The sequence below is a fragment of the Scleropages formosus genome, chromosome 24, assembly GCF_900964775.1.
Source record: "Scleropages formosus chromosome 24, fSclFor1.1, whole genome shotgun sequence".
In the NCBI taxonomy this organism is placed as follows: Eukaryota; Metazoa; Chordata; class Actinopteri; order Osteoglossiformes; family Osteoglossidae; genus Scleropages; species Scleropages formosus.
In genome coordinates, this window is record NC_041829.1 from 15,196,327 (window position 1) to 15,220,826 (window position 24,500).

General features: G+C 49.0%; 1 protein-coding gene across 6 annotated transcripts in view; it reads left to right on the forward strand.

Moving 5' to 3' along the window:
• LOC108939668 (C-terminal-binding protein 2) overlaps positions 1–24,500 on the forward strand; it is an 83,014-nt gene that overhangs the window by 36,121 nt on the left and 22,393 nt on the right. For all 6 annotated transcript variants that reach the window (XM_018761181.1, XM_018761175.2, XM_018761176.2 and 3 more), the window contains exon 2: positions 696–855. In XM_018761181.1, the coding sequence (XP_018616697.1) occupies positions 798–855 (58 nt within the window). In that variant the 5' untranslated portion in view covers positions 696–797. The remainder of the gene's footprint in view (positions 1–695; positions 856–24,500) is intronic.

Below are 24,500 nucleotides of genomic sequence, written 5' to 3' on the forward strand. Positions count from 1 at the left end.
GTGTGGAAGCTCTGACACACATGGTGTTGTGGGTGTGACTCTCATCTGTGTCAGGGGCAGCTGGTAGTGTAGTGGTTAGAGCTGCTGCTTTCAGACCCAAAGGTCCCAGGTTTGAGCTTCACCTCCTGCTGTATTCTGTAAGCAAGGTACTTACCCTAAAATTGCTCCAGTAGAATTACCCAGCTGTATAAGTGGGCAAATAATTATAAGTCGCTTTTCAGGTGTCAGCTAGATGAATGTAAAGTTGTGAGAGCTGTGTGAACATAATACGTCCCTTGACCTCAGTGCCGACCCCCTGGGTCACCTCAGCTGGAAAGCAGGATGGCCTTGGACCTCATATTCCGCTATTTACGGTTTCGTTCCTTCACAGTGACATCACTTGTACTAGATGTTGTATGTACAGTACGGTTTTTCTTAAGTGGACCTTTTAGGGAGAGGCGTTGCTCCTAAAGGGTTGCGCGTCGAGCCGGTTGTACTGTCTGTATATCAACCAGGTGACCGTGTCTCTACTCTGTGCTCTTAGCTTACTGTGCAGAGTATTTGTGTTGTTGACTCTTCACCTTTGTGTGTGTGTGTGTGTGTGTGTGTGTGTGTGTGTGTGTGTGTGTGTGTGCTCGCGCATACTGGTTTGAGATTAGGCTGGGGGTTGGGTTGGCTGATGGGGGAGCGTCTGACCCATCCTGTTGTTCTTCTAGGTGTCTCCTGTAGGTATGCCCCGCGGAGGTCACTGGACAGTGCGTTAGGTTTCCGAAATCAAGCTCTGACCCCTGGTTGGAGGAGCAGCCCCCGGTGCTGGCATGGCTCTGACTGACAAACACAAAGTGAAGCGGCAACGACTGGACAGGATCTGTGAAGGTAAGGCCTCTCCTTTCTCTCTCTTTCTACCCCCACCCCAGTTAAGAAGAGCCCCCTCAATCTGAATTGACTTCATCTATATTTTTGCCACTTCACACGGCGGACGTTTATTTACACAGCTGGACATTTATGCAGCCTGAGGTTCTGGAGCCGAATCCCAGATCCCCAGCCACTGCGCCACCTAGTGCCAACTGCTGACACATTGACCTGATTTCACTTGTAAGGCTTTACCGTAGAAATGGTGCTGGGGGATGTTAGAGGTTCCACGTCTCTGTGTTTGCCAGGTTGGGCAACAAAGTCTGAAATTATTAATGGCAAAGCACTACCATTTGGAAATACACTTGCAGATATCCCAAGCTTATGCAAGTGTTTTGCATATTTAATGTGAATGCTGTAGATAACTATACTTGCAGCTTTGCGGAGAGGCAACTGGAGCTACTACTAAAATATTGCACGCTGATGTTCCGGCACCAGTGGTAACCTTGAGCAAGGAATGTAACCTGAATTTCTCCAATAAATGCCCAGCTTCACAAGTGAGCAAAGTATAAGAAATGATAAGCTGTGTCGGGTATCTGCACAATGAAATAATATTCGGCGGTTAGTGTCGACACCTTGAGAGATGGAAGGAAAGGAGTGCCTAAGGGCTTGTTAGAGAGAGATTAAGACGGGGTTTGTCTGCGCTTCTGGCCCTTTGATACAGAGACGCGTGAATCGCATGCACTGATCCTTGGGGCTTCTCGAGGCCCCCCCAGTTGCTGGTTCGCATGGGGGAGCTGGGGAATGCTGGTATGTGGGGGCAGATGCTGAGGCCTGCCTAGAGGTGTTCTCTTGCTCGGGATGCCTTCCAGTCACACCCAAAAGCAAAGTTTGGGGCTTGGAGCCTTGAGTACAGATGATCACAGCTGTGGCCATCTAGAAAGGACTCGGTTTATGTTGGGGTCATGTGAGAAAACTCTTTTCGGGGTGGGCAGAAATCAGACTCCTGGCTGGGACAAAGCTTCTGTGATGATGTGATTGAGCATTCACTCTTCTTGATGGCACGAAAGATAGAATGATGTAGCTTCTATTGGCCATAAGAAATTGGGCTTTGAGAAACTGTTGGTTTGTGTTCCCACCCCACACCGGGTATGTTGTTGCTCTGTTGACGCCACTTCCGCGCTGACGTTAACAGTGGAGCCGCCACCTACGGGCCTCCCTCTTCTCCAGGTTCGCTCTTCACCAGTTCGCCTGGCCCTTCCACCCAGATCCAAATGAGGAAGAACCAGGTGTGGCAGCAGCTCACATCTGGTTTCGTGTTTCCAGTGGGATTTTTCAAGATGAAACTGACCCTGCCCATGCACTGATGATGTATGAGTGGCACTCTTCCCTCATTGCTCAGTCTGCCAGTCCTTTCAAGGGTGGGGGTTTGACCCACTTCGCAACTAAGAGACCCAGGAGAGAAAGGAGCCCCTAGGGACACGTGAATGCAGCCCCATGGCGAGGATCATAGCTGCATTCTGGAAGCTGGCAAAAGATTCCCCAGCGCCCCAACCAACACATGTCTGCATGCTACACATTATGCTTAGTCAGCGCTGTCCAAAGATCTTGTTTGCAGATGTTTACATGGTGCTGAACAATCCGATAAGGCAATGTTTTCCAGTTTTATGACCATTATAACGATCTGGTCACTTTGCTGTGCTGTGCACTATAACTTGCAGAGAAAGACCTCATTCAGCAGTTGGAGGCAGTCTTTCATATCAGTGATATTGGGATAAGTATTGGGATAACTCGTACCCATGCTCCTGCAGAAAGTCCTGAAACACACTGTTTCTGTAGTGTAGGGGGGAAATGGTTCGTCACTGGCTGGCATTAGCTAAAGGGGATGTCACCCAACCTGACAGAGGCTCAAAGGGAACATCATACTCGACTTCTGTCGGTGCTCCGTTGGATAAACGGCTGGGAGGAAGGCCTACCTGTTGATGTAAACGGACAGCGATGGCGCGACTTGGCCGTTCCAGATGGCTGCTCTAATGAATCAGTCAATTGGCATTCATGTCTCTATTCGCGAAGGAGGAAGAAAATTCTAATTCACAGGACAAATAGGGTAATTCTCCCAAAGACCAAAACGTAGTGCTACAGTACGTCCTTGATGTGTAATTTGGAACGGAACACATTAATTTTGAAATGCTTTGCCTACTTCTTCAGAAATTACTTCTCGCTTGAATGAGATAGTAAAATATTCAGTGATAATAATCTGTAGCAAATTATGCGAATTCCTCTGACAGCATAATAAGGTAAGTTTTCTCGTATTGTTTAGCACAATGTCGTAACTAAGTTTGTCATTGATGTTACCTTGGAAATTAACCTAATGGTGTAAAATGACTGCAGTGTTTATGGTACTGAAGAAGTAGAACACATAATGGGTTGGCAGGATGACATATTGGGTAGAGGTGCCACCTTTGGAAGACCCTCGAAGGCCCCACCTGCTGCTGTAGTACCCTTGAGCAAGGTCCTTACTCTGAAATTACTCCAGTAAAAACTACCCAGCTGTAAAAACGAGTAAATTACTCTAGTAGTTTAACAATATAAGTTGCTTTGGAGAAAAGTGTCAGCTAAATGAATGAAGTAAATGATTCTTTTATCACGAGGTAAATCCTCCCGAGGACAGACCAGCGTTGAAAGTCGTGTATCTTCCGCCCTTCTGTCACCCAGTTGATCTTTGTACGTGTACAAATGTACGCCGTCAGTGGAATCAGAGGAAGAAGTAAATTTTTCGATGTAATTTAGATAACCCCACGGAGTTAACCTAAGAGAAAAACAACCGTGCATAAATCTAGAACTAAAACCAACTATTGTACTCAATGTTTGCCATGGAATTATACAGTCAGTCCCGAATATAGAAGTCCAACTAAACGACATGCAGACAAAAAATACATCACCGTGTCCATGGAAACCCGGTAGCTAGATGACAAGCTTCATTAAATCTTTAAACTCGATATGTATTTTACATAATTTGAGGCTGCCTGCACTGGGAGCACCACTGGTTTTGACTGTTTTATTAAGTGCTGTTAGGAAGATTAATCAGAGCAGCCCTGGGGTTGGAGCGACTCTGATACTGTGTCGTGGGGGGACAAAAAATCTATTTTGCAGTTTTATGGTGGTCTGCTCGTAAACATCTAAGCGGCTGCAAATATTTGTCGACGAGATCCAGTACGATCTCCCATTCCCTTTTGCAGACCGCCTCTGATCCTAATTAAGATGGACCGACAGTCAAGACAGCCAGGCTGGGGAAGAAACGAACGCTGGAATGCTAACATCCAGCCGCACAAATGCGTTCGCAAGCCTGCCGCTCTGAACCTCTTTATTCGTGATCAAAAGCTGGGTCAGAATCCAGCTCGGCAAACGGGCTTCGTTTAATTGTCACTTGTTTGTCTTTCCTCTAGGAATGTTGGCACACAGTCATTATGTGTGCATAGATGAAAAGACAGGGCTTTTTTCCCAGGATTTGTGACACTACAGTGCTAAGTGCTACTTACCCTCCATGTGGAGGTGTGACTGAATGAGCCCATGAGTCCCATTAACCTCTATGCTGTTTCCTGGGAAGAAAGACACCTCTGCTTGGCTGCTGCCACCCTATTACTGTAGGTTAAGGGGATGAGGGTGATGTAGGGGTTGGACAGATTGCCTGTGGGACCCGCGTCCAAGGTGGAATTTAACATTTCTAAGGGTAGGTCTATCCACGCTTTGAGCTGAGCAGTGAAAAAGGCAAACATTTTTTTTTTTCTTAGGTGTAACACTGTGTGATGGATAGCCCATCCTGTCCAGCTGGTCCTTACCTCACACTCCATGCTTCTGGGATAGACTGCCTCCATAACCCTGCATTTAAGAAGCTGTTTAAAAGGATGGAGGGATGGAGGGATGGAGGGATGGATGGAGGGATGGAGGGATGGAGGGATGGAGGGATGGATGGATGGATGGATGGATGGATGGAGGGATGGATGGATGGATGGATGGATGGATGGATGGATGGAATAATTTAATATCTGTTGTAAATGCAGGACTACCTGACGTGGATTGTTGTTGCTGACTGGTCAGGAACCATCCAGTCCTCTGGCACGAACAAGTTTATCCTTCTCTTTAATTGGTTAGTTTCCTGATTTATCTAGCTTGGTTGGTCACTGCAGAGGCCCGGTCCTGATTTTTCCATACTGATCTCTTAACCTTGACAGCAATGGCATTCCGCGATCCACGAGCCCTTAATTTCTCCAGAATGTATGAAAAGGCTGATTTCCCACCCTTCTGTCTCCCCCATCTGTGGCCCTGTATGTGTTGACAGCGGACTGGGCCACCGAGTTTGTGCCAAGACTTTATGTTGCCCCTGTTTTTGTCACCTAGCTGGCCTCACCTGGCAGTTCCTGCACTCACCCTGATGGCGGACACACGTGTGAGTGACTCCATGGGTGTTAAAACCAAGCCCACGTGAGCCTTTCCCTGTCCGGCCTATGCTGCACGTCCACAAGGTCTCTGTCGTGCCTTGGCTTCCAAGAACCCTTGCAACATTTGGCGGTCATTGCTCGCGCTGAAGGAGCGAAGCCGCTCTGGCCAGAAACCCCTGAGAGACCGTAGGCTGCTGGGAACTGATCAGAGATCAGCACTGCAGTGTGAGGGATATGGGAGTGGAGTGGTCTGGAATGCACCCCAGGCATAATGAAACGGCAAGGGATTATCCCTCTAATTGACTGGTATGCCAAAGTTCCGAGTCACACTTGAATTTATTCAGTCCTGTGAAAGTTTAATGGCCGGATAGTTCTCTCGTTGACACCATCTAAAACACACTATCCTCTCTCTTCCGAGGCTTTTGCCAAGGTCCGGCAATAACACTCGGTGCACTTAAAAAAAAAAGTTAATAAATCTGAACTATTCACATTGAATATTGGTCGTATGCCAGCCATTAGGCACAGACACTGTCCAGAGAACATAGTCCTTGGCCTTGCGGATTGCACATGTACATGTACATACTACCATGGTTTGTTTATAGCTGTGGCCCCAATTACCTCACTAGCCATTCAAGAATGAATTCAACTGAACGTCACTGCTTTGTTCGATTTATACGGCACTTATTCCGAACAAACAATGTTAGGTTTGTATACTGGGTAACTTATAATGGCGTGACAATTTTTAGAGCTGGGTAATTCTTATTGTATGAGCTCAAGGTAAATACCTTGATTTGGGGTACTACAGCAGAGTCAGGGAAATGAGCTCAGGTCCTTTGATTGCAAGGCTACATTTCAAACCTCTACATCACCTGTTACCAGGGTACTGCTTGCTACCTGAATTACTGTTGGTGAAGTTTTAAACTGTACAAAATATACTGTATTTTAGGCTGCTGAATGGTAAACTAATTGCGACATCAGAGTAAGACTGGGCGTGTTCTGTTTCAATCAAAAGGCCTCCTTATTAAGTGTTGGGTTCTGGTTCATTTGCTGGGCAGGGTCTGAAAACATGGGCACATAGTTAAAGCTGGAAGATGGAACTGTCTGATGTTTCATCGCTTGTCCTACTGCTCTCCTAGCAGTAGCCTGGCCTCGAATGCATTATTAATGTTTTGTCAGGAACCATGGCTATGAATGACATTTAGTGGTTGGGGCTTATTAAAAATAGTTATTAGTGCCGGTTGCCTTGGAGAGATGCGACACTCTGATTAATGGTCCATTTTACAGCTGACAAATATGCAGCCCGAGTAACGCAGCCTGGACGGTCAGTTGAACAATCAGCCTGCTGCACCTTCATAAGAAAGGCACCCTCAGAAATAAATCTCTCCTCTTATTCATCTCACAGTTTTTTTTACTCCACTTTTTTCCGATTTTTTTTTTTTTTTTTCTTTTTCTGCATAATGGTTCTCAGCGTTTTATAAATATATTCAGTTACCCCCCCAGTGATACATCCAGAGAAAGGCAGGAGCTGTGCTGTGAAAAGGAAGTTCGCAGAGGTGCCACAGGTGTTCTGCTGTTATTCCTGAGTCCAGGCGGAGTTTCTGAAAGCAGGATGGAGGCGTCTGCCTTGGAGGGAAATTCTCACACAAGAAAGCGGAAGGAGCCGGGTTTGAAGGCCGCTGTGTTCCGATCGGTTTGTTTTTCACACAGTGGGAGGTTTTGAAGTCCTCCTCTGTATGCTAGGGGCGCGTTGAGGTGTTGGGATTCGACCCGTGCGTTTCCTCCCGGCGATGAGAGGCCGATTTCGGCGGGCTCTCGCCCGGGGTCACGCTGGCAGCCGAGGAAAGGAGGAGGAAACAAGGAGAGGTGCTGGGGGCTGGCTTCCAGCCTGACACGAGGGTACAGCGTTCATGGTCAGGGGCTTGCGGTGCCTTGTGCCGCCTTGCCGCTCCTTCTTCTCACGTCGCATGTCAGCCAATCGCCATCCCTCCACTCAACCATCCCAAGTACCTACCTCCTGCAAGGTCAACCAGCAAAACAAAATCTGCTCTATGTGCTTATCTAAACTCAAGCTGTCACATTTGGAGGGGCAAAGAAGCAAGGCTGACCTAGGTCTTACATCATGAGAGGCATTCATAAAGAAATGAGCCAAAAAACAGCAGCTGCCAGGTCTCTGACCTCAAAGTGTTTTCAGATGCTGCCTCCTGCGCGGCCCCAACTGAATGCGGTTCCAGTTGCATCAACGGAACGTGCAGAGACCCGCAAGAGCCGTCGTTCGGCGGATCCACCCAAGCGATTTGCTGCGGACGCGGGCGCTTCCCACCGTCGATAAGAGGAATTCGCCCGCCTGATAGCGGGGAGGCCTTGGAGATGCCATGTTGGCGTCATGTCGACGGATCCTCCGCGTGGTAGCTCACCGAAGTATATTTAGATCCCTGCTTACACACTGCTGTTATTTGTTTTGCGTTTTGTCCGTGTTTGTGCTGCTCCGATGTGTCGTTGACTGTTATTGACTGTTTACACCATTAGTTACACAGTTGTGATAAATATCACCCCCTGTGGTTTTGTGCCGCAGCAACCGCGTGAGCTCGCTTTACTGGAAATCCATACCCCCTAGGCTCTTTAAACTCATTTTTATCACTTCATCTTTGCGTTTCTGTACTGTATCACAATGGCATCGAAAGCGCTGATCTCGGCCGTCTTGATCTGTTCCCCGCTTTGCTGCTCGCGGTTACGATATGAATTGAAGACAGTTTTAAACAAAACAAAATGCCAGGAAGGCAGGAGTCGGCGCTCAGGGTAATCGCTCTCCCTGTCAGGACGCAGCAGAAACAGCGTTCTTTAAAGCAGGAGCGCTCGAGCTGATCCTTTTCTTCTGGCGCCGTCAGCGGAGTGGACATGCTGAGCAGAGGCGAATGCGTGATGAAGGGCCAGGGTGGGCAGTTGGGGGAGATGGTTGGAACCCCACTGTGGTCTCCTCTGAGCGCTGCTGTCATGGGTTTGCAGAGCATAAAATTCCTTTACGACACACCAGGGGGCGCAGTAGTTAGCAGTACTGTGGTACCCTCAGTCAAGGTACTTACCCTCAATTGCTATGGTTAAAATTACCCAGCTATATACGTGGGTAACACTGTGCGTATCTTAGTACACAAACCTCACACTGTAAGTCGCTTTGGAGGGAAGCATCAGCTAAATGATCAATATAAGGAACTGCACATGTTCTTAGTCCTGGTGACATCACAGTGCAGGACCTGGTTGCATAACTCCATACGTGTCAGCGGATTAATGTGAGCTTACACCTTGTAATCTGCATGAGACTCGTGCTCTCCGTGGGAGAGCCAGGTATTCAGAGTCATACAAAGTTTTCCTTGCGAGCCTGACGACGATTCGGCGTTGGAAAATTTCTCTGGACCCCCACCCACAGGTGCAGAACGTAAACATAGATGCTAAATACTAGCTGAACTGCTGTAGAAAGGGGGGGGGGGGGGCAAGGTGAGCTCCTCCATGTGAGAAACCACATCCCTCAGGTGGAGTGACGAGTGGACCCCCCCCATTAGGTGGCTGCTGGCTGTAGCTCTGCCTTGTTCTATATCTGGTTCAGGTGATGTCACGGGGGGACAGAGGAATTAAGCAGGTTTTATTTGGACTGTAATCTTATACGGCAATTGCTGGGGTGAGTAAAATGTTCCAGCCAGAGGAGGTCGTGATAAACCCTGTGGATTAGCACAGCCCCCCCACCAAACAACCTCTGTTTCTTCTTTCTTCATTTATTTTTTCCTCTACAACCTTCATATGAGCAAAGATCTCATCATTCAGAGCACAGCAGAGAAATACGGCTGAATTATCGAGGTCCCTTGCATGTGTGTGCATGTCTGCGTGTGGTATCCCATTTCCCTCTCGATCGCCAGCTACCGTTTCCACAGATTAATTATTGACGGATTGCCGAGTAACGCGATGGTACATGATAGCGCAGCCTCGAGGAAGGTGAAAAAGAAAAACAGCTTGAGATCAGGTGAAACCGTACCTGTTTCTCCACCCTCCTCCATTCTTTCGATGCGGCTGTAACTGCATACTTGAAAGAGAACACCCCACACAGCCCCCTCCCTCGCCTTTAAAACTCCCCGTGCTGTTCTGCTCCCGTCCGTGTCCGGCCGTCTTTGGGGTGTCGTTCGCTCTCGGAGCTGGGACACAGCAGGCTGGCATGAGGGGCACCTGGGCTGAGAGAGCACCAGCCACCAGCCAGCCACGATTGCGGGAAGACGGAGCTCCGTGTCTTACGGGGGCGACGACGGAGGGTGGTGTGAGCCGCCCCCTGGGGCCTGTCCCCGTGAAATGGGCCCGGCCGAGCTGGCAATGAAGCAGGAGGCTTACCTCCCGCCGGGCCCGCTCTACGACCTGGGCTATGTGGATGGGCTGGAGCAGCGTCCTGCCAGGAAGAGTCTGCCACTGGAGCTGGGTGGTTTGTACCGCCGGCTGTCTGCTCCCTCCGGGAGCCTCCTGCCCCCTCAAGACTACTACCAGCTGGACCTTGGTCCACCTGGCCAGCTGCCCCAGGAACTTCCCGGTGTTTACAGGGCGGAGCAGCACCTGCTTAGCCGATCAGTGCCGCATTATGGGATTGCAGGTGGGGGCCGGCCCACATGGGATCAAGGACACGGCAGGACCGCTCCTCCTCTTCTGCCTCCTCCTGCCGCTCCTCCTTCAGCTCAGGAGCTGAGCCGCTTGTACAGGAATCCCGTCGTCATCGGCAAGATGATATCGGACAGGCTCCGCAGCGGGGACCCGGTCGCGGTGCGCTACGGGGCAGAGCCGCCTTTTGCCAGCCGCCCGCTCTACAGCGACGTCAACGGCCGCTCTCTGGACCCGCACCAGACGGCGGCCGGATTGGCGGTGGACCCAACCACTCAGGGAATGGAGGGAGCTGTCCCCCGCGGGATGGTCCTGCGCCAGGAAACTCCTTCTGCCTATGGGATGATGGCGGCTCCGAGGCTTGCCTATGACCCTGCCTATGACACCGCCACGGGCTTGACTGTTGCCCCGGTCGCACCAACAACCACGGGACTGGCGCAGCACCACGTTCCCCAGCCTGCCGCAACCACCCTGGACCCCAAGCGAGTCGGAGACCCAGAGTTTCTGGCTATGGTGCGTGCAGAGGGCCTGTCAGAGAGCACGATCGCCCTCCTGCTACAACAGGGCTTTGACTCGCCCTCCATGTTGGCCATGATGGAGGAGCACGACATTCGCTCCGTGGCGCCTAACCTGGGGCAGGCCCGCGTTCTGTCCCGCCTGACGAACAGCTGTAGGATGGAGCAGCAGACAGGTCTGGGTACACACCCACGCGCCATGCGCACCCGCTCCAACAGTTTCACTCACCGCAACGACCACTACCTTCAGCAGCCGAACTTGCCGGCTGTGGACCCCCACCTCCTGCAGCAGCCGGCTGCAGCCATGTCCTCCATCTCCCCCCGCATGGGGGAGGTCATGGGCAGAAGGCCCAGCAGTGCACCATCACAGCACCTTCTGGAGACCGCTGCCTATCCTGCAGCACGTGTCCCTGGAGGATTCTCCATGGGCACGGAGGGTTACGGCAACGCCATGACCCCTGCCCGGCCTGTGTCCACCTTCAACGCACACACCGGCCTCGCCATGTCTGCCATGCCGCTATCGCAGCAGCAACCACCGCCTGCTTCCACCACCCCTGGCTCGGCCCCCAAGACCTTCTCCACCAACTACACGGTGCCGATGGAGTTGATGAAGAGAGCACCCAGCCTTCCTCCCGTGTCGCCCATGCACAGTCCTCTTCACAGCCCGCAGCTGTTGCGCAAGGGGGCTGTGCAGGCCGACACTGCCCTGCTGCCCGCCGTCGCTGTCAGCAATGCCATCGCCGCCGCCGCTGCCGCCAGCGCCTCTGCTGGCACCCTCCAGGCGCAGAACCCTAACGCCCCCAAGACCCGCCGAACCGGGCCACCTGTCATCGTGTCCACCATGGCGTCGCCTGACACAAGTAATGTCCCCCGACTTTACTCCCCTCATCCTTCGGTAGCTCACGTTTCCGTGTGCAAAGCTACAGCTTGACAGTATCCATGTAAGTGTGACACAGTATTCCTACTTTGTACCCCTGGTTGTGTCTAGCTGAAGTAAATCCCTTCCCGCAATTTCCATCCGTCTCACTTAATGTTCCTCGCTGGTGTCCTAAGTTGGATTTTATATCTCCTTTATTTGAGATATACTTTGCTTACAAAATAAAATAGAATGACACACTTTATGCTATATATTGACCACAAAGCTTCTTGTGCTGAAAGCCCTTTTTTTTGAACAAGTATATATAGTACAGCACGGTTAATCCATGTTCCGTTGCATCTTCCGATCCCAGGTGAAGTGCTTTAAGCGGAGAGTCACCTCATCTGTTGGGATTAGCAATTTGCAATTCTGTGCTTTTATTGGCGGTGTTTCAGATCTGTGCAACCAAGAGTCAGAAGACAGCGTGTTGTAACAAAACCACGCGTGTTTGTGTGTTCGTGTGTTCGTGGGTGTGGCTTTCGTCTCCGGCACCGCACGTTGAGTTTTTGGATCGAGAAGCACGTGATGCCGTGAAAAGCACGTGCTTTCGGACTACCGCACTCGTGTGACAAATGATGCCGCCAACAGCGGACGTGCTGTGGAGATGAGCGGCTGAATGACATTACACCTGCGGGGCATCCAAAGGCTGCATTTCCAGCAGACTGTTTAGACTCAGCTCAAACCCAGGGCATTGTGTGCATGTGTCTGCCAGACAACATCTGAGCAGCTTGATTATCTGGAAGGATGAGCAGTAGATGCGTCATGTAAATTTACACTGTTTTTTTTAAAACACCAAACCGATGGCTCATGGACGATTGAGGAGAAAGAAACCTCCACGAAAGGAAAAACGTTTTCTTCCGAAAGAACTTCAGTTTGTCCCTTGCAGGCAAATACCTTTCTTGACCGTTCAAAATGCTCAATCTCTGCTGGTTAATGATTATTTATGGCTCTCTATGTACATTACAACACATCTGCTTGAGGCAAAGTGCTAACAACATGCAGCCATAAGTTGGCTGGTCTTTGGTAGCAGCTGGAAAAAGCTACTAGTTTTGGAGGGAAATGTTGTTTGCGTCATTAGAGGAGCCATGAATGGGTTTCTTTAAGAGAGGCATGAGCCAGTCATTGGGGGGGGTGTTATCCAGCTGAAAAATGACCAGGTGTAGGATGGGGAATACTACCTGGGGGGGTGAGGGGCAGGTCTACATGCCACACGTTCACTTGTGAGAGCGCGGGAAAATTCACACTCGCTCACTGAAATGTTTCACATCATGGCGTTTTGACAAAACGCAGTTCTGTCCTTTATTTGCCCGAACCTGTTGGATTAACAGCCCGTCCCGTGGCCTCTTATCTCGAAACCCCGACTGAATTTGTCCGGCCGTCTTCATCCGGTAAGCATGGCTAATTGTGTTATTAACATTCTGAAAACGCTAACTCGCTGACAGTTTCTTTTCAGCTTTGTCGGCTGTAATTACTAGTCTTCTGTTGAAAACACTAGCTTTATTTCATTTAATACCAGAGTAGCGCTTGAGGTAGGCATTGTGACCAGTGGCACTCTTTATTGCACGTTTTATGTGTCGTTAAATACATTTCTGGCTAAATAGCTAATTGAGATTAGTGTATCATCCGCCTTTGATTTGTACATGTAACACATGCGGAGTAACTTAACGGAGGTTGATCTGGGTTAAGGTGGTGTTCGTGAAACCCTCTGTGGAGAGTTTGGAGATGTGGATTCACAGCTCAGTGACAGTCTGGTGGACCCCCATCTCCTGCGACATGCTGCTCCAGGTGGTGGGGGGTCACAGCGATACACACCTTGCTCCTGCGGGACTCTGATGTTTCCGGTGCTCTGGTGTAGTCTTGTTCTCATCTCCTGGCCAAACTGTAGCTTCTTCCACAGGGATGACAAGATTCTTAATTTTTTTAAAATTTGGCTCACCCTTTTTTTTTTTTTTTTTTTTTGCAAGGTTATATTTACATTTACATTTATTAATTTCGCAGACGCTTTTCTCCAAAGGGACGTATATCTCAGCAAAAAAACAATGTGTGCATTACATTAGTAGAAAGAGGCATGGCTGTAGACGTGATTCTTAAGTAAACCTAGTTTGTTACTTTCCACTTCATGTTCATCGCTCGAGTAGGTGCGTAAAATGCAGGATAGATGAATCCTGATAACCCCCTACCAAATTTTCTTTTTATTTTTATTTTTATAAGGTACACAAACAATCACATACAATGCCGAAGTAGAGGCTGTATAAAGGCTTATCTGGGGTTGCTCATGAAGTTACGGTGCATGAACATTTACATCTTACATAAGCTGGAGAGATCTTGGGCTATAGAGAGATATTTGGCTATTAAGCTGCTTGCACAACCAGGTGATTTTTCCTGTATCAATTAGGATAGGTGCCTTGTTCAAGGCTACTGCCACATGGAATGGGATGGATGGAAATGGGTGGACTCCAGGTTTTAAGCAATGTGAAGTTACAAATGGGCAGCCTGGTGGCACAGTGAGTAGCGCTGCTGTCTCGCAGTGCTTGTGTGGTGCGGGAGGATGTGGGTTCGATCCCCGCTCAGTGTGTGCTTGTGGAGTTTGCATGTTCTTCTCGTGTCTGCGTGAGTTTCCTCCTGCAGTCCAAAGACATGTTGTTCAGGTTCTCCCATAGTGTGCGAGTGACAGGGAGAGAGTGTGTGTGTGTGTGTGTGTTCCACTGATGGATGGATGAGTGACCCATCGTAAGTAGTGTATCTAGCAGTGTAAGTCACCGCGGTGAGTAAGGTGTGTGGGCTCATAACTCTACATAGAGTTCATTGGAAGTCACTTTGGAAAAAATTTTTTGCTAATTGAATAAATGTGGGGGAGGGTAGGGTCAATGCGGTACATCCATAGTAATCTATTCACTAATTTTACTTTTATCTCCTTACTATATTAATTATAACAGTAATGCTCGCACACTGCGGTCATACGTACACATGAAGAACAGGCTGTTTCTTTTGAACGTGGTGAAAGGTGTCCTCCCAATGCTGAGTGCCATGTTGACAGGCAGGATGATACCTGCAGCTCAGCTCGTTGGCTGAAGTAGTGCTTCCGGTCTCTCGTGGTTCCATGTAGGCCTTGTGGTCGTTTGAACACCGCTAAATCAGGGTCTCGGAGCCCTGTTGCGTTAACGGGAATCTGTGTTGCGGTTAGTTCTAGATAGGACACCGTTGGTAAAACCCCTTAACGCTGGGGGTTTTAAGTAAAGCACGACTGGGTTTTAAGTCAAACTCCTGGAATTTTTCTTCTCCCACCTTGATACACCCAACGCAAACAGTTACTTTGACTTGATGTTGACTCGAGCATTGAGATGATATGATGCTGAGTTCCAAGGGCACTTCAGCAACACTCTTAAAAAAGTTCTTTAGAAAAAGATTGTTTCCTTGTTGCAAAAGCATTTCAGAGCCCCGCATTAGTATGTGTCCTTTCCACTCTTACCTAGCCTCTCAGCTTTTAAAACCGTGCAGTTGAGTGCACCCTGTTGGAAAAAAGTTATTAAAATTACCCTCACCCCTCACCCCCTACCTCCAAGCCCCTTCGACCTTACATCACTGTATTGTTGTGTGCCGTACAGCAGTTCAGTAAGGGGATTTGAAGTACAACTCCATGGCTTGGCACCAGGTTAATGCCAGATTTCTGAGCTCAAATTACCACAAGGAGAGCGTCGCGGTAAAACCCAGAGAACATTTGCACGGCTCCATTCAAACAGATGGAAGCCTTTGATGCTCGAGCGAAATTCCCCTTGTTCGTCGTTCATGTGCAATCGGTGCTGTTTGTAAATTGCGATAATGAGGAACGAGTGGATCTTGATACCGCTGCCGCTCTGCTCCGCTGCACGCCTTAATCCAGGGACGCGGTGCCGCACTCGCTCTGTCGTGAGCCCTGTGGATCCATCTGGATCTCTAATGGGTTCAAGTATCGCTCTCATGTTCTGAGTGAACAGTATCCAATTTAATTAAAATCTATTTCCTCCTCTCCTTTTCTCTCCCTCCCCCCCCTCCGCACGGCTCAGTAATGTTCTCGTCACTGTGGGTGTTTGGGCACTGCGAGGGGGCGGTGGGGGTGGAAATCCGCCCCGGTGTTTGCCCCCTTCGCTCTTTCCTTTCGCTGCGGTGAATCTCCAAGGTCATGCTCGCTGGTTTCTTCAAGTTAAAACACAACAAACTCATTTGCATGTAGCTGACATTTGTTGCTTCGGTAATTTCCCCTTGATAGCGGCCAGCCGGCAAAAGTGATCTGAAAGCATACTCCTTAATTGTGTGTTGCTAGGCAACCTGGGTTTTGCTCGTAATCACAGTAAGATTATCTCCTCATTTAAGTAACAGAAAGGTTTAGCTGAAGTGGGGACCTGTGGAAATTGCTCTGAATTTGCATTGTGTACATGTTTTGCTCAAAAGGAGAGACTTTGGCGGAGAGCGTGGAGGAAAACAAGCTATTTAAGGACGCTCTCCCGTTAAGCTGTTCATCGGCGCGTTTTGAAGGAGACACACTTTACGCACGAAACAAAATCCCGATCAGTTTTATTACTGATAAACGTCCGCAGTGACACGGTTTTCTTGCATAAGCTGTAATTCCGAATCGTTTCCGTTGAATTCTCGAATTGCGTTTTTTGGCGCTGTGCTAGCTGTGTTAAAAGCGTATAGTTTGCAGGCGCTGGTCTGCGCTAAGACCTACTTTGTGCGTTTCTCTAGTGAATGGGATGCGCGGAAGGGCTCGGCTGCACGTGGAATACGGCCGATGGACAAAGCGCGCGGGGGATGGGCGGGCCTTCCGCCCATTTATGTGCTCTAACTGGCCGAGACCCTAAGCAGCTCCTTCGCCACGCCGTTAAATGGCTGGGCTCGCCGCCCGGGTGCCAGACCTCACCTCTCGTAGAGGAGCACCCGCAATTGGCCATGGAACTGTCAGTGAGCCACCCAGAGAGCAACGCAGCTCCGTGTCACGTGATGCTGCGAGCCGCCACCCGCCGCAGCCCGTGGTGTCGCGTGGGCATAGACGGCAGCTTCAGAGGGGATTGGTGCCCAAGTACAGCAGACCTGTTTTGGCCTAGCGGGTCATCAAAGCATGCATGAGCTTCTGAAGGCCTTTTTGGCGTGCGTGACTTTGAGGAACGCTCCCTGAGACATAGGTACCGCATGCGTGTACGGGAGGGGTACGGCTGGGCACGTCGTGGGTGTGCCCATACGCAGCTGGAGCCAACGGTTCTATCGACCCTCCAAGTGGCGGATGGACTTTACCAGCACCGTGCTTCTTTCTTTAGACTAAGAATGACTTTCAGCAGGCTTTTGTTTGTCGGAAATATACGCAAGGACACATCCCTTGCATGTTCCCCGGTTGTCCTGGGTCAAAGTGCTTGGTGATACGATTTTTTTATTTTTTTTTTCCTGCACTCAGGGAAATGTTTTCCTCCAGTATCTTGTGTGTGACTAATTCAGGCATTGTGCAGTGTCCTTGTTACTTATCTATCGATTGTCAGACCCAAGGTGTTCTCCATTCAAGGCTCACGGTATAAAGTAGGCTGTATCACTTATGATATATATGACTTCTTAATATAGCTGAGGTCAAAGCCTCCTTATTGCTTCTTGCCTGTTTGTCGGAAATCCGTCGTTGAGATTTTGTACAAGGTAGCTGCTCTTTGTTGTAGCACTGCCTTTGCCCTCATTTTATGAGACAGAACATTATTATAATCCACGTCAATGTCTTGTGCCTGGGGTGCGGTGGCGCAGTGGGTTGGACCGCAGTCCTGCTCTCCGGTGGGTCTGGGGTTCGAGTCCCACTTGGGGTGCCTTGCGGCGGACTGGCGTCCCGTCCTGGGTGTGTCCCCTTCCCCCTCCGGCCTTACGCCCTGTGTTGCCGGGTAGGCTCCGGTTCCCCATGACCCTGTAAGGGACGAGCGGTTCTGAAAATGTGTGTGTGTGTGTGTGTGTGTGTGTGTGTGTCTTGTGCCTGTTCGAGCTGCTACACTATATCTGTCCTACCATTGCTGCACAGCATCTCCTCTTCCCGGAAGGACTGTTGCAATGGTAGGAAGTACTGAATATACTTTAATAGACGTGTACAACAACACAGCCGTTTAAGGTATGTTTTGGAGCGCACAACATATCACAAGACGTAATGTGTCATAATCTCTTTCATAAGCTCTTGCACAAGATGACATGCCGCCGTGAGCTTTGCAACTTAGAACGTGTAGAACAGCTTGGACATCATAAGCTGTTATGTAGATCTATGAGTGCTTTTGTCAAGCGTTGCAGGCCACGGTATCATGTAAATGATGATTTCCATCGAAAGCGGGGTGCGGTGGCACAGCAGTGCAGCGGGTTTGGCCAGAGCCTGCTCTCTGGTGGGTCTGGAGTTCGAGTCCCGCTTGGGGTGCCTTGCGATGGACTGGCGTCCCATCCTGGATGTGTGCCCTCCCCCTCCAGCCTTGTGCCCTGTCCTGCTGGGTTAGGCTCCGGTTCATCGCAACCCCACTTGGGACATGCGGTTTCAGACTGTGTGGTGTGTGTGTGTGTGTGTGTGTGTGTGTGTGTGTGTGTGTAAGTGAGTGAGTGATTTCCATCAAACAGACAATTATTTAACTTGTTAAACCTATCAAAGGCCATGGTACAAATATCTAACATTACTTACGAAAAACAGATGTGTATATATAATCACTGGGCTTATTTTTGTTTTATTATTAAACAACTGAACTACTTGCAGTTTAGCTAATGAGATTATTGATCATTAGGTTCTGCATGTGTTCTATGGAGTGACGTGTCATGTCCAGGCAGCGACCAGGCTTGGGTGGGACAGGAACATCCGATAGACGCTTATATTTTGCCGTAATTACCTACGTAACTATGCCAAACACTTAACCAGAACTCTGAGTCAGTATGATTAAATGAACTGAAAATAATCTTTCAGATCCCAGCTAAGAAGATAACTGGAGAAAAGTTCAAAAATTAAAAGCAAGACACTCGTTCAAAACATTATAAACCAATCAGAAAAATAGTCCTCACAAATCAAGCTGTGACACTCAACTTTTTGAAGCATTTCACACTCTATACTTCTTTCCAAAACTTCCTCTCCAACATCCATTCTCTGTAAAAACAGTTCTTTTAATTGTAATTGTCACACCAGCGTATATCACCGCATTGCGGTGCGGTGATATACGTTGGTGCGAAGCAGCAATAAAAAAGCAGAAATAATGGCCGACAATGAATCAGGATTTGGTATTTGTCAAAACCATGAGCAAAAAAAGAAATTCAGTACATGGCTGGCAAAAGTCTTGAACGCCACTGCCGGTTTATTATAGTTCTCATTGCTGCTCAAGGTCAAAAGCACGGATTAGACCGAGATGTTTTTCATTGCTCAGAAGTTGCTTTGAAAACCTCCTTTATGCACAGTCCTGAACATTTGATCCAACTAGATGTTCTTTTGAAATTGTTCAGGAGAGGCACCCTTAGGGTACAACAGCAGGGACCTTGTGGTTGCCAGTCATCCTGCTTGACCTCTTGGCTTTTTGCTGCTGTCTCTTTCCACTTTGGGGGGGGGGGGATTACTGACACGACAGTAAGGAGTTGCGATGTTGTGTGTGCGCAGTTGGCTCTGCGTCATAACCTAATCCCACTCACTCACTCACTCACTCACTCAATTTATTAATGTTTCAGGTTTTCTGCATAGAGTGTGACTTCATGGGATTATATCAGTAATGGTGATTTTATGTTAATATAGTCGTTATTTTTGTCCACACCAGCACATAATGGAATTTAGGGCTCCGTAAAGAAGACTAATATAAAAGCTGAGCCATTACAAAGAAAGCTATGGTTTCTGGGAAAGTAGCAGCTGGCCCCATTTAGGTGCTGGGCAATAACAAGGTTAGCCTTTGGTCCCTTAGACACTCGGAGCCTCTCTGCTCTCGTCATCTGCTCAAGGGTTCACTCGGTTTAATTCCAGCAACTTGTTTTTTTTAACTGAGTTTATTAGCATATGGCTGAAATTCTGTGTTTCATTCTCCCCATTGGGTGGTCTCTCAGATGTGCCAATCTCCCTTTTCCTTCCACATTTGCCAGCTCAAATCAGTCGCTTTTGAACAAATGTGAACAGATCTATGCTCAGACTAGGGGTGGTGAAACAGTGTGGCGCTCTGTAGCAGAACATCTGCCGGGATGCCCCCCAAACAATGAGGGGTCTTAGATGCAGAAGGAGGCCAAGGTGGTGGGGGGTGTGGGGTGGGCGCATGTTTCTGCCATAATGAAAAGGGCTGGGAAGACAGCTGCATACTCTATTCTTTGCGTTGGCCTGCTGTCTTGGAGGATGTGGGATGGTGGGAGAAAGATAGAGGGAAAGAGAGAGAGAGAGAGAGAGAGAGAGAGAGAGAGAGAGAGAGAGAGAGAGAGAGGACCCAGCCTGCCCTTGCATCTGCTCATCTTCCTCTTTGTTTCTCGCTTTCACGCCGAGCAGGTCACCCTGAATTATTTACCCCATGAAAACGGAAACCTGGCTGATGGCGGGTTAGCAGACTGAAGCGGCTGACCTAACCTGGCACCCAACAGCACTCGAGCAGAAGGTGCTGCTGGCAGGAAATACCTCTCCTATGTTCTTTACATTCAATGTTTTCTCATCTAAATTTGCCTTTATTCGTTTAGGTCCTCCGTGAAGCAGAGCTGTGAGGCTTATTCACTTTGTCGCTCTCGATTATTATTTGCTTCCGCAGAGCAATGACGTGACTGTCATGGTGAACACGGGGATTCGGTCGACGGACTCGATCGCAGGTGCATCTTAATTGTGGTAGGAGCAGATAGGAGAATGGTTGGGGCAGGCAGGGGTCGGTCAATCTTCAATTGTCATTTCGAGGAGCGCGTGGAAGCCAGAGTCGGGAGAACGAAAGCAGAAGGTCCGGCAGCCAGGTGAATGCAACCCAGGAACAGGGGAGGAGGGATCGGGGAGATACACAGGGTAAGGGCGCAGAGCCGTAACGAAGAGCTGCGGCTTCTCGAGTCAAGGTTCCGCAGTCTGGGGCGTCCGGCCTCTTTAATTGGTCGCAGGTGCGGTCGTTGGGCACGCGGTCGGGGGTGTGACAGCGACCATCTTTTGTAGACCACTGATTGAGCTCGAACCCCCCTCGAGTCAGGAATCCTCCCGCTCGCTTTTGCTTCTTACACAAGTGGTTTTTTTTTTCCTCGTACGTAGCCATTGGTGATCTAATTTGTCACTGGGCTTAAGTGTTGATGAGAATTCTTGCCCATTTGTTGGTCGTGTAATGGATGTTGAGTGACTGTGTTGGAGGGCAGAGCTTTCCTGTTTGGCCTTGAGTCATCATTCGGTTCAAGTGAATCCAGCACGCAAGCACTACAGCCCCGTCTGGTGAGCTGTTCGCTCACGCTATTGGTGCACCTCTTCCGCAGAATACCTAGCAGTAACCTCACGTATACAAAAATACATCTTTCCCTTTTGCGTTTTTGGAACTTTTTTGTATTAACGTGTCAACGATCGCACCATTACCCATTGGACGCCTGGGACCTTTAATGAGGGAATTGGAACATTGCGTCATTGGAGGGAAAAAGTAAGAGGATTTGATGGAAAGGGAGGATGGGAACAGATGGATAAATGTGTAAGGTTTGAAAAGAAAACCCTATTTATTACTATGCGGCACCACTCAAGAATATAGAGCGACCTCGTGGTGAGAATCCTCTAGGGTCACCCTTCTCGGTTTCCTTTTTCGACCTAGGATTCATAGCAATGTTGTTAGCAGGCCGGGCTGTTGAAGTCATTAAGTATGTTGGCAGTTCACCACACTTGATAAGAGCCCAGATACATAGCCCCCATTTCCCAGAATCCACTGCTGTGCAGTTACACCAGAATTCCTGTTAACAGCTTCTGAAGGTTTCCACATGGGCCTCTTCCTGCCAGCAGCAGTTATAAAGGACTATTTCCAACCCGAAACTCAGTTATTGCTCAACAGCTCTTCTTTTCGCTAGCCTGGACGGTATGCTAAAAGTAATGGTTTCCAGTGAACTAAAAGTTCCAGTTGTTGGCTCCTTTGAAAAAAAAATTACGTGCCACCGATTGTCATCATTTATTTCATCCAGAATCTTTTTTTTTTTCTTTTATGTATCAACAAAACTTTTTGTTTGCTTTATTTTTCTTCCACATATATGCCATTGCCTTGGTTATGTTGCTACCCCTTGGTCAGTTGTTAATGTAATTCTTGTCTTAGGCATCTTCCATTGCAACAGTGATTTACCCATTTATTCAGCAGGGTATTCTCACTGTATCATTTTAGGGTAAGTACATTGCTTAGTGTTATTATTACAGTAATGGGTGTTGAAGCGGGAACTTTCAGATTTCAGATCAACAGCCCTAACCAATACACCACCTGCTGCTCCATGGTCGGTTGCCAGGAAGTGAGGTTTGGACTCCAGTCAGAGCTCATGTGCTGCCTTTGACAATGAGGGGGGCCATCCAGGCATCCTGGACTGCGGTATCATCTGGAGGGCTTGTTTGGAGTTATGATGATGATGATGCTGATGATGATGAGGAGGAGGAGGAGGAAGTTATTCAAGCCCACAGTGAGGCAATGCAATGTCTGTCTCACTTGAAGCTGTGTGTTATATGCAGAATCTGTGATAGCCTGGGAAAGTGGGTGTGTTTATCGTAATGGAGCCCAGCTGGGGAGTGTGCACTGGGGCTAATCGCTGTGTAACCAATTGGGGGGTTGTGGGGCCATGTGAGGGAGTTGGCGGGGGGGGGTCGTAAATGTGCACGGTGCCCTGTTCAGGGGCCTGCTGTTGCCCCGTCGTGGGGGGGAGGGCTGCTGCCATGTTCCGCTCCCTCTGCGAGGCCAGATGGCTCCTGTCAGAGAGCATGGTGTATGTGTGTCTCTGCCCATGTGTGTGGGGGGGGACTGAGTGTCTGTGTGTCTCTGCCTATGTGTGTGGAATGAAATGTGTGTGTGTGTGTGTGTGTGTGTGTGTGTGTGTGTGTGTGTGTGTGTGTGTGTGTGTGTGTGTGTGTGTGTGTGTGTGTGTGTGTGTGTGCGCGCGCGCGCGCGCGCCTCTGTGTGATTTTGTTTTCGTATACCTCGGGAGGACGTACTGGAAAAAATACTCCCATAAGGATAGTAAACTGAAAAATATGGGGCATCTCCACAAAACAAAATGCCCTTTTTAAAGTTTAAGTAGCTTTGCAAAAATGCAAAAAAAAAAAAAAAAAAAAATCATAAATAATACAAAAAAAATAGGGAAAAAAAAGAAACATACTAAGTTAAAAGCACAAGGAATGTTTTGTTTCTTATACACATGTATATGGTTTGAGTTCCGCTGGAGTGGAGTTGGCAGTCTTTTGTTACATTTAAATATGTATGAAAATAAGTACAATCCCCATAAAACAAATGTGTGTGTTTCTGTGTCTCTCTGCCCTCATGACTTTGTGCGTGTGTGTCTTTACCCACACCTTCCTTCAGAGCACATCCCCACCCCGGGAGGTTCCACATCTGGAGCCCACCTGCTGCTCTGCTGTCTATCGCTCCCTTTCCCTCCCACTCTCCCCCCATCACATTTGCTCTGCTTATTCTCTTTATTTTTCCAAGGGGAAAGTGTGTGTGTGTGTGTCTGTGTGTGTGTTTGAGAGAGGGGGGGCTACACTAAGGCAAAATTTTGCAAGGCTGTCGTTTGTGGCTATGGTGCACCCATATTTCAGCAATCACCGAGGCGAGTGGTTACATGCTAGGGGGACCTGGCTGGCAGTGGGGGTTAGGATGGGGGGGTTTACCTGAAAATAATGATGGTGTGTGATCAGATTTCATTTCTAATATTTCGGGCAGCGCTATTGTACGTGCCATCGAGCCCAATGGCAGACTATGGGAAGTGCTTTGCTGCGTAAATGAAGTACAGTGATGGATGACAGGTTTGCTGCTCATGTACAGGTGTAACCTCCCTGCCTTTTTCACCCCTACCTTGGGGGGTACAGGGGGTGCAAGGAAAACAACGCAGTGAGTTGCTCTTGATTTGGTGGAGTTATCTGGCCTGGAAGGATGCAAGGTAAACATGCCCTGGGTTTATTCGCACTGACCACTGCCGGCACAGGTGCGTCCCGATGGGCCGTGAGGGGGAGCTGCTGGGGTGGAGGGGCAGGGATTGGCAGAGCAATGTTCTCGGGGCCGAAGCAGAGCCTTGTCCGCCTCTCATCGGCTCAGTTCAGGAATGTCCCGCCGAAATCCTGCATTATGATTTCAAGTGCCAGAATGAAGGCGAAGACGAGATTTTCCGCTCCAGACTCGACCTCCCAGACCCCCAGCACAGACAAGGTAAACTTGGGGGCAGTTTGCAAAACAGAGCTATGTCATTTTCTCCAGCGTGGACATGTTTGAGACACATCCTAACAAGCCTTTTCTTTCGAGGTGATTAGGAGTTCCACGAAAGCCACGCAGACCCAATTTCCGCATTCTCTGGGATCCGCGAAGCGGCGAGCTCCGCTGTTTGAATCCATGAGTCTTGGAAGAACACGTGCGAAACCATCTTCAGCGAGAGCACTTCGAACTGCAGATACTGAGGAGTGTGACCCCACGTTCCCTAATGGAGGTCTTCATTCTGAGCAGGAAGCTGATGCTTACGGGTCCATTATCCTTTAGAGGAAACCATGTAAATGGACGTTAGAGTTGTAGGGAGCGGAAGCTTTCTGAAACAAGTGCCCGGAAGCCACATCTGCTGGTAACTCTTTGTGGGACAACATGGCTTCTAGGAAAGTTCAAGGTTGAGAGAGGGAATCGCCAAAGTGGGGCGCAACAGTCCAGGTTCGGTTAGTCACTCGACTGATACGTGGTCTTCGCTCTGCGTCAGGAGCACATCTGGAAAGAGTCAACGGAAGGCTATCAAGTTTGAAGATACCTGCCCGTCAGGTGCTCTGCTTGCAACAGCCTCCTGTTGCCTGAAAGTCTGGATTGATGGAGCCCAGTCTTTGATTACGCGAAAAAACTACTCACTTTAAAATCCCGGTCAGCCCTTTGTGGGCTGAGGGAACATCTCATCCTGAGACTCGGTGACTGATCTCGTTCGGATGTCCGGATCAGAAGTCTCTCTCGATGCGCGTCATTGTTGGAGTGTTTTGCCAGCTCTCATTGATTCGTCTTTGTGAGGTGGGTAGAGGTAGCCTACAAGGACGTG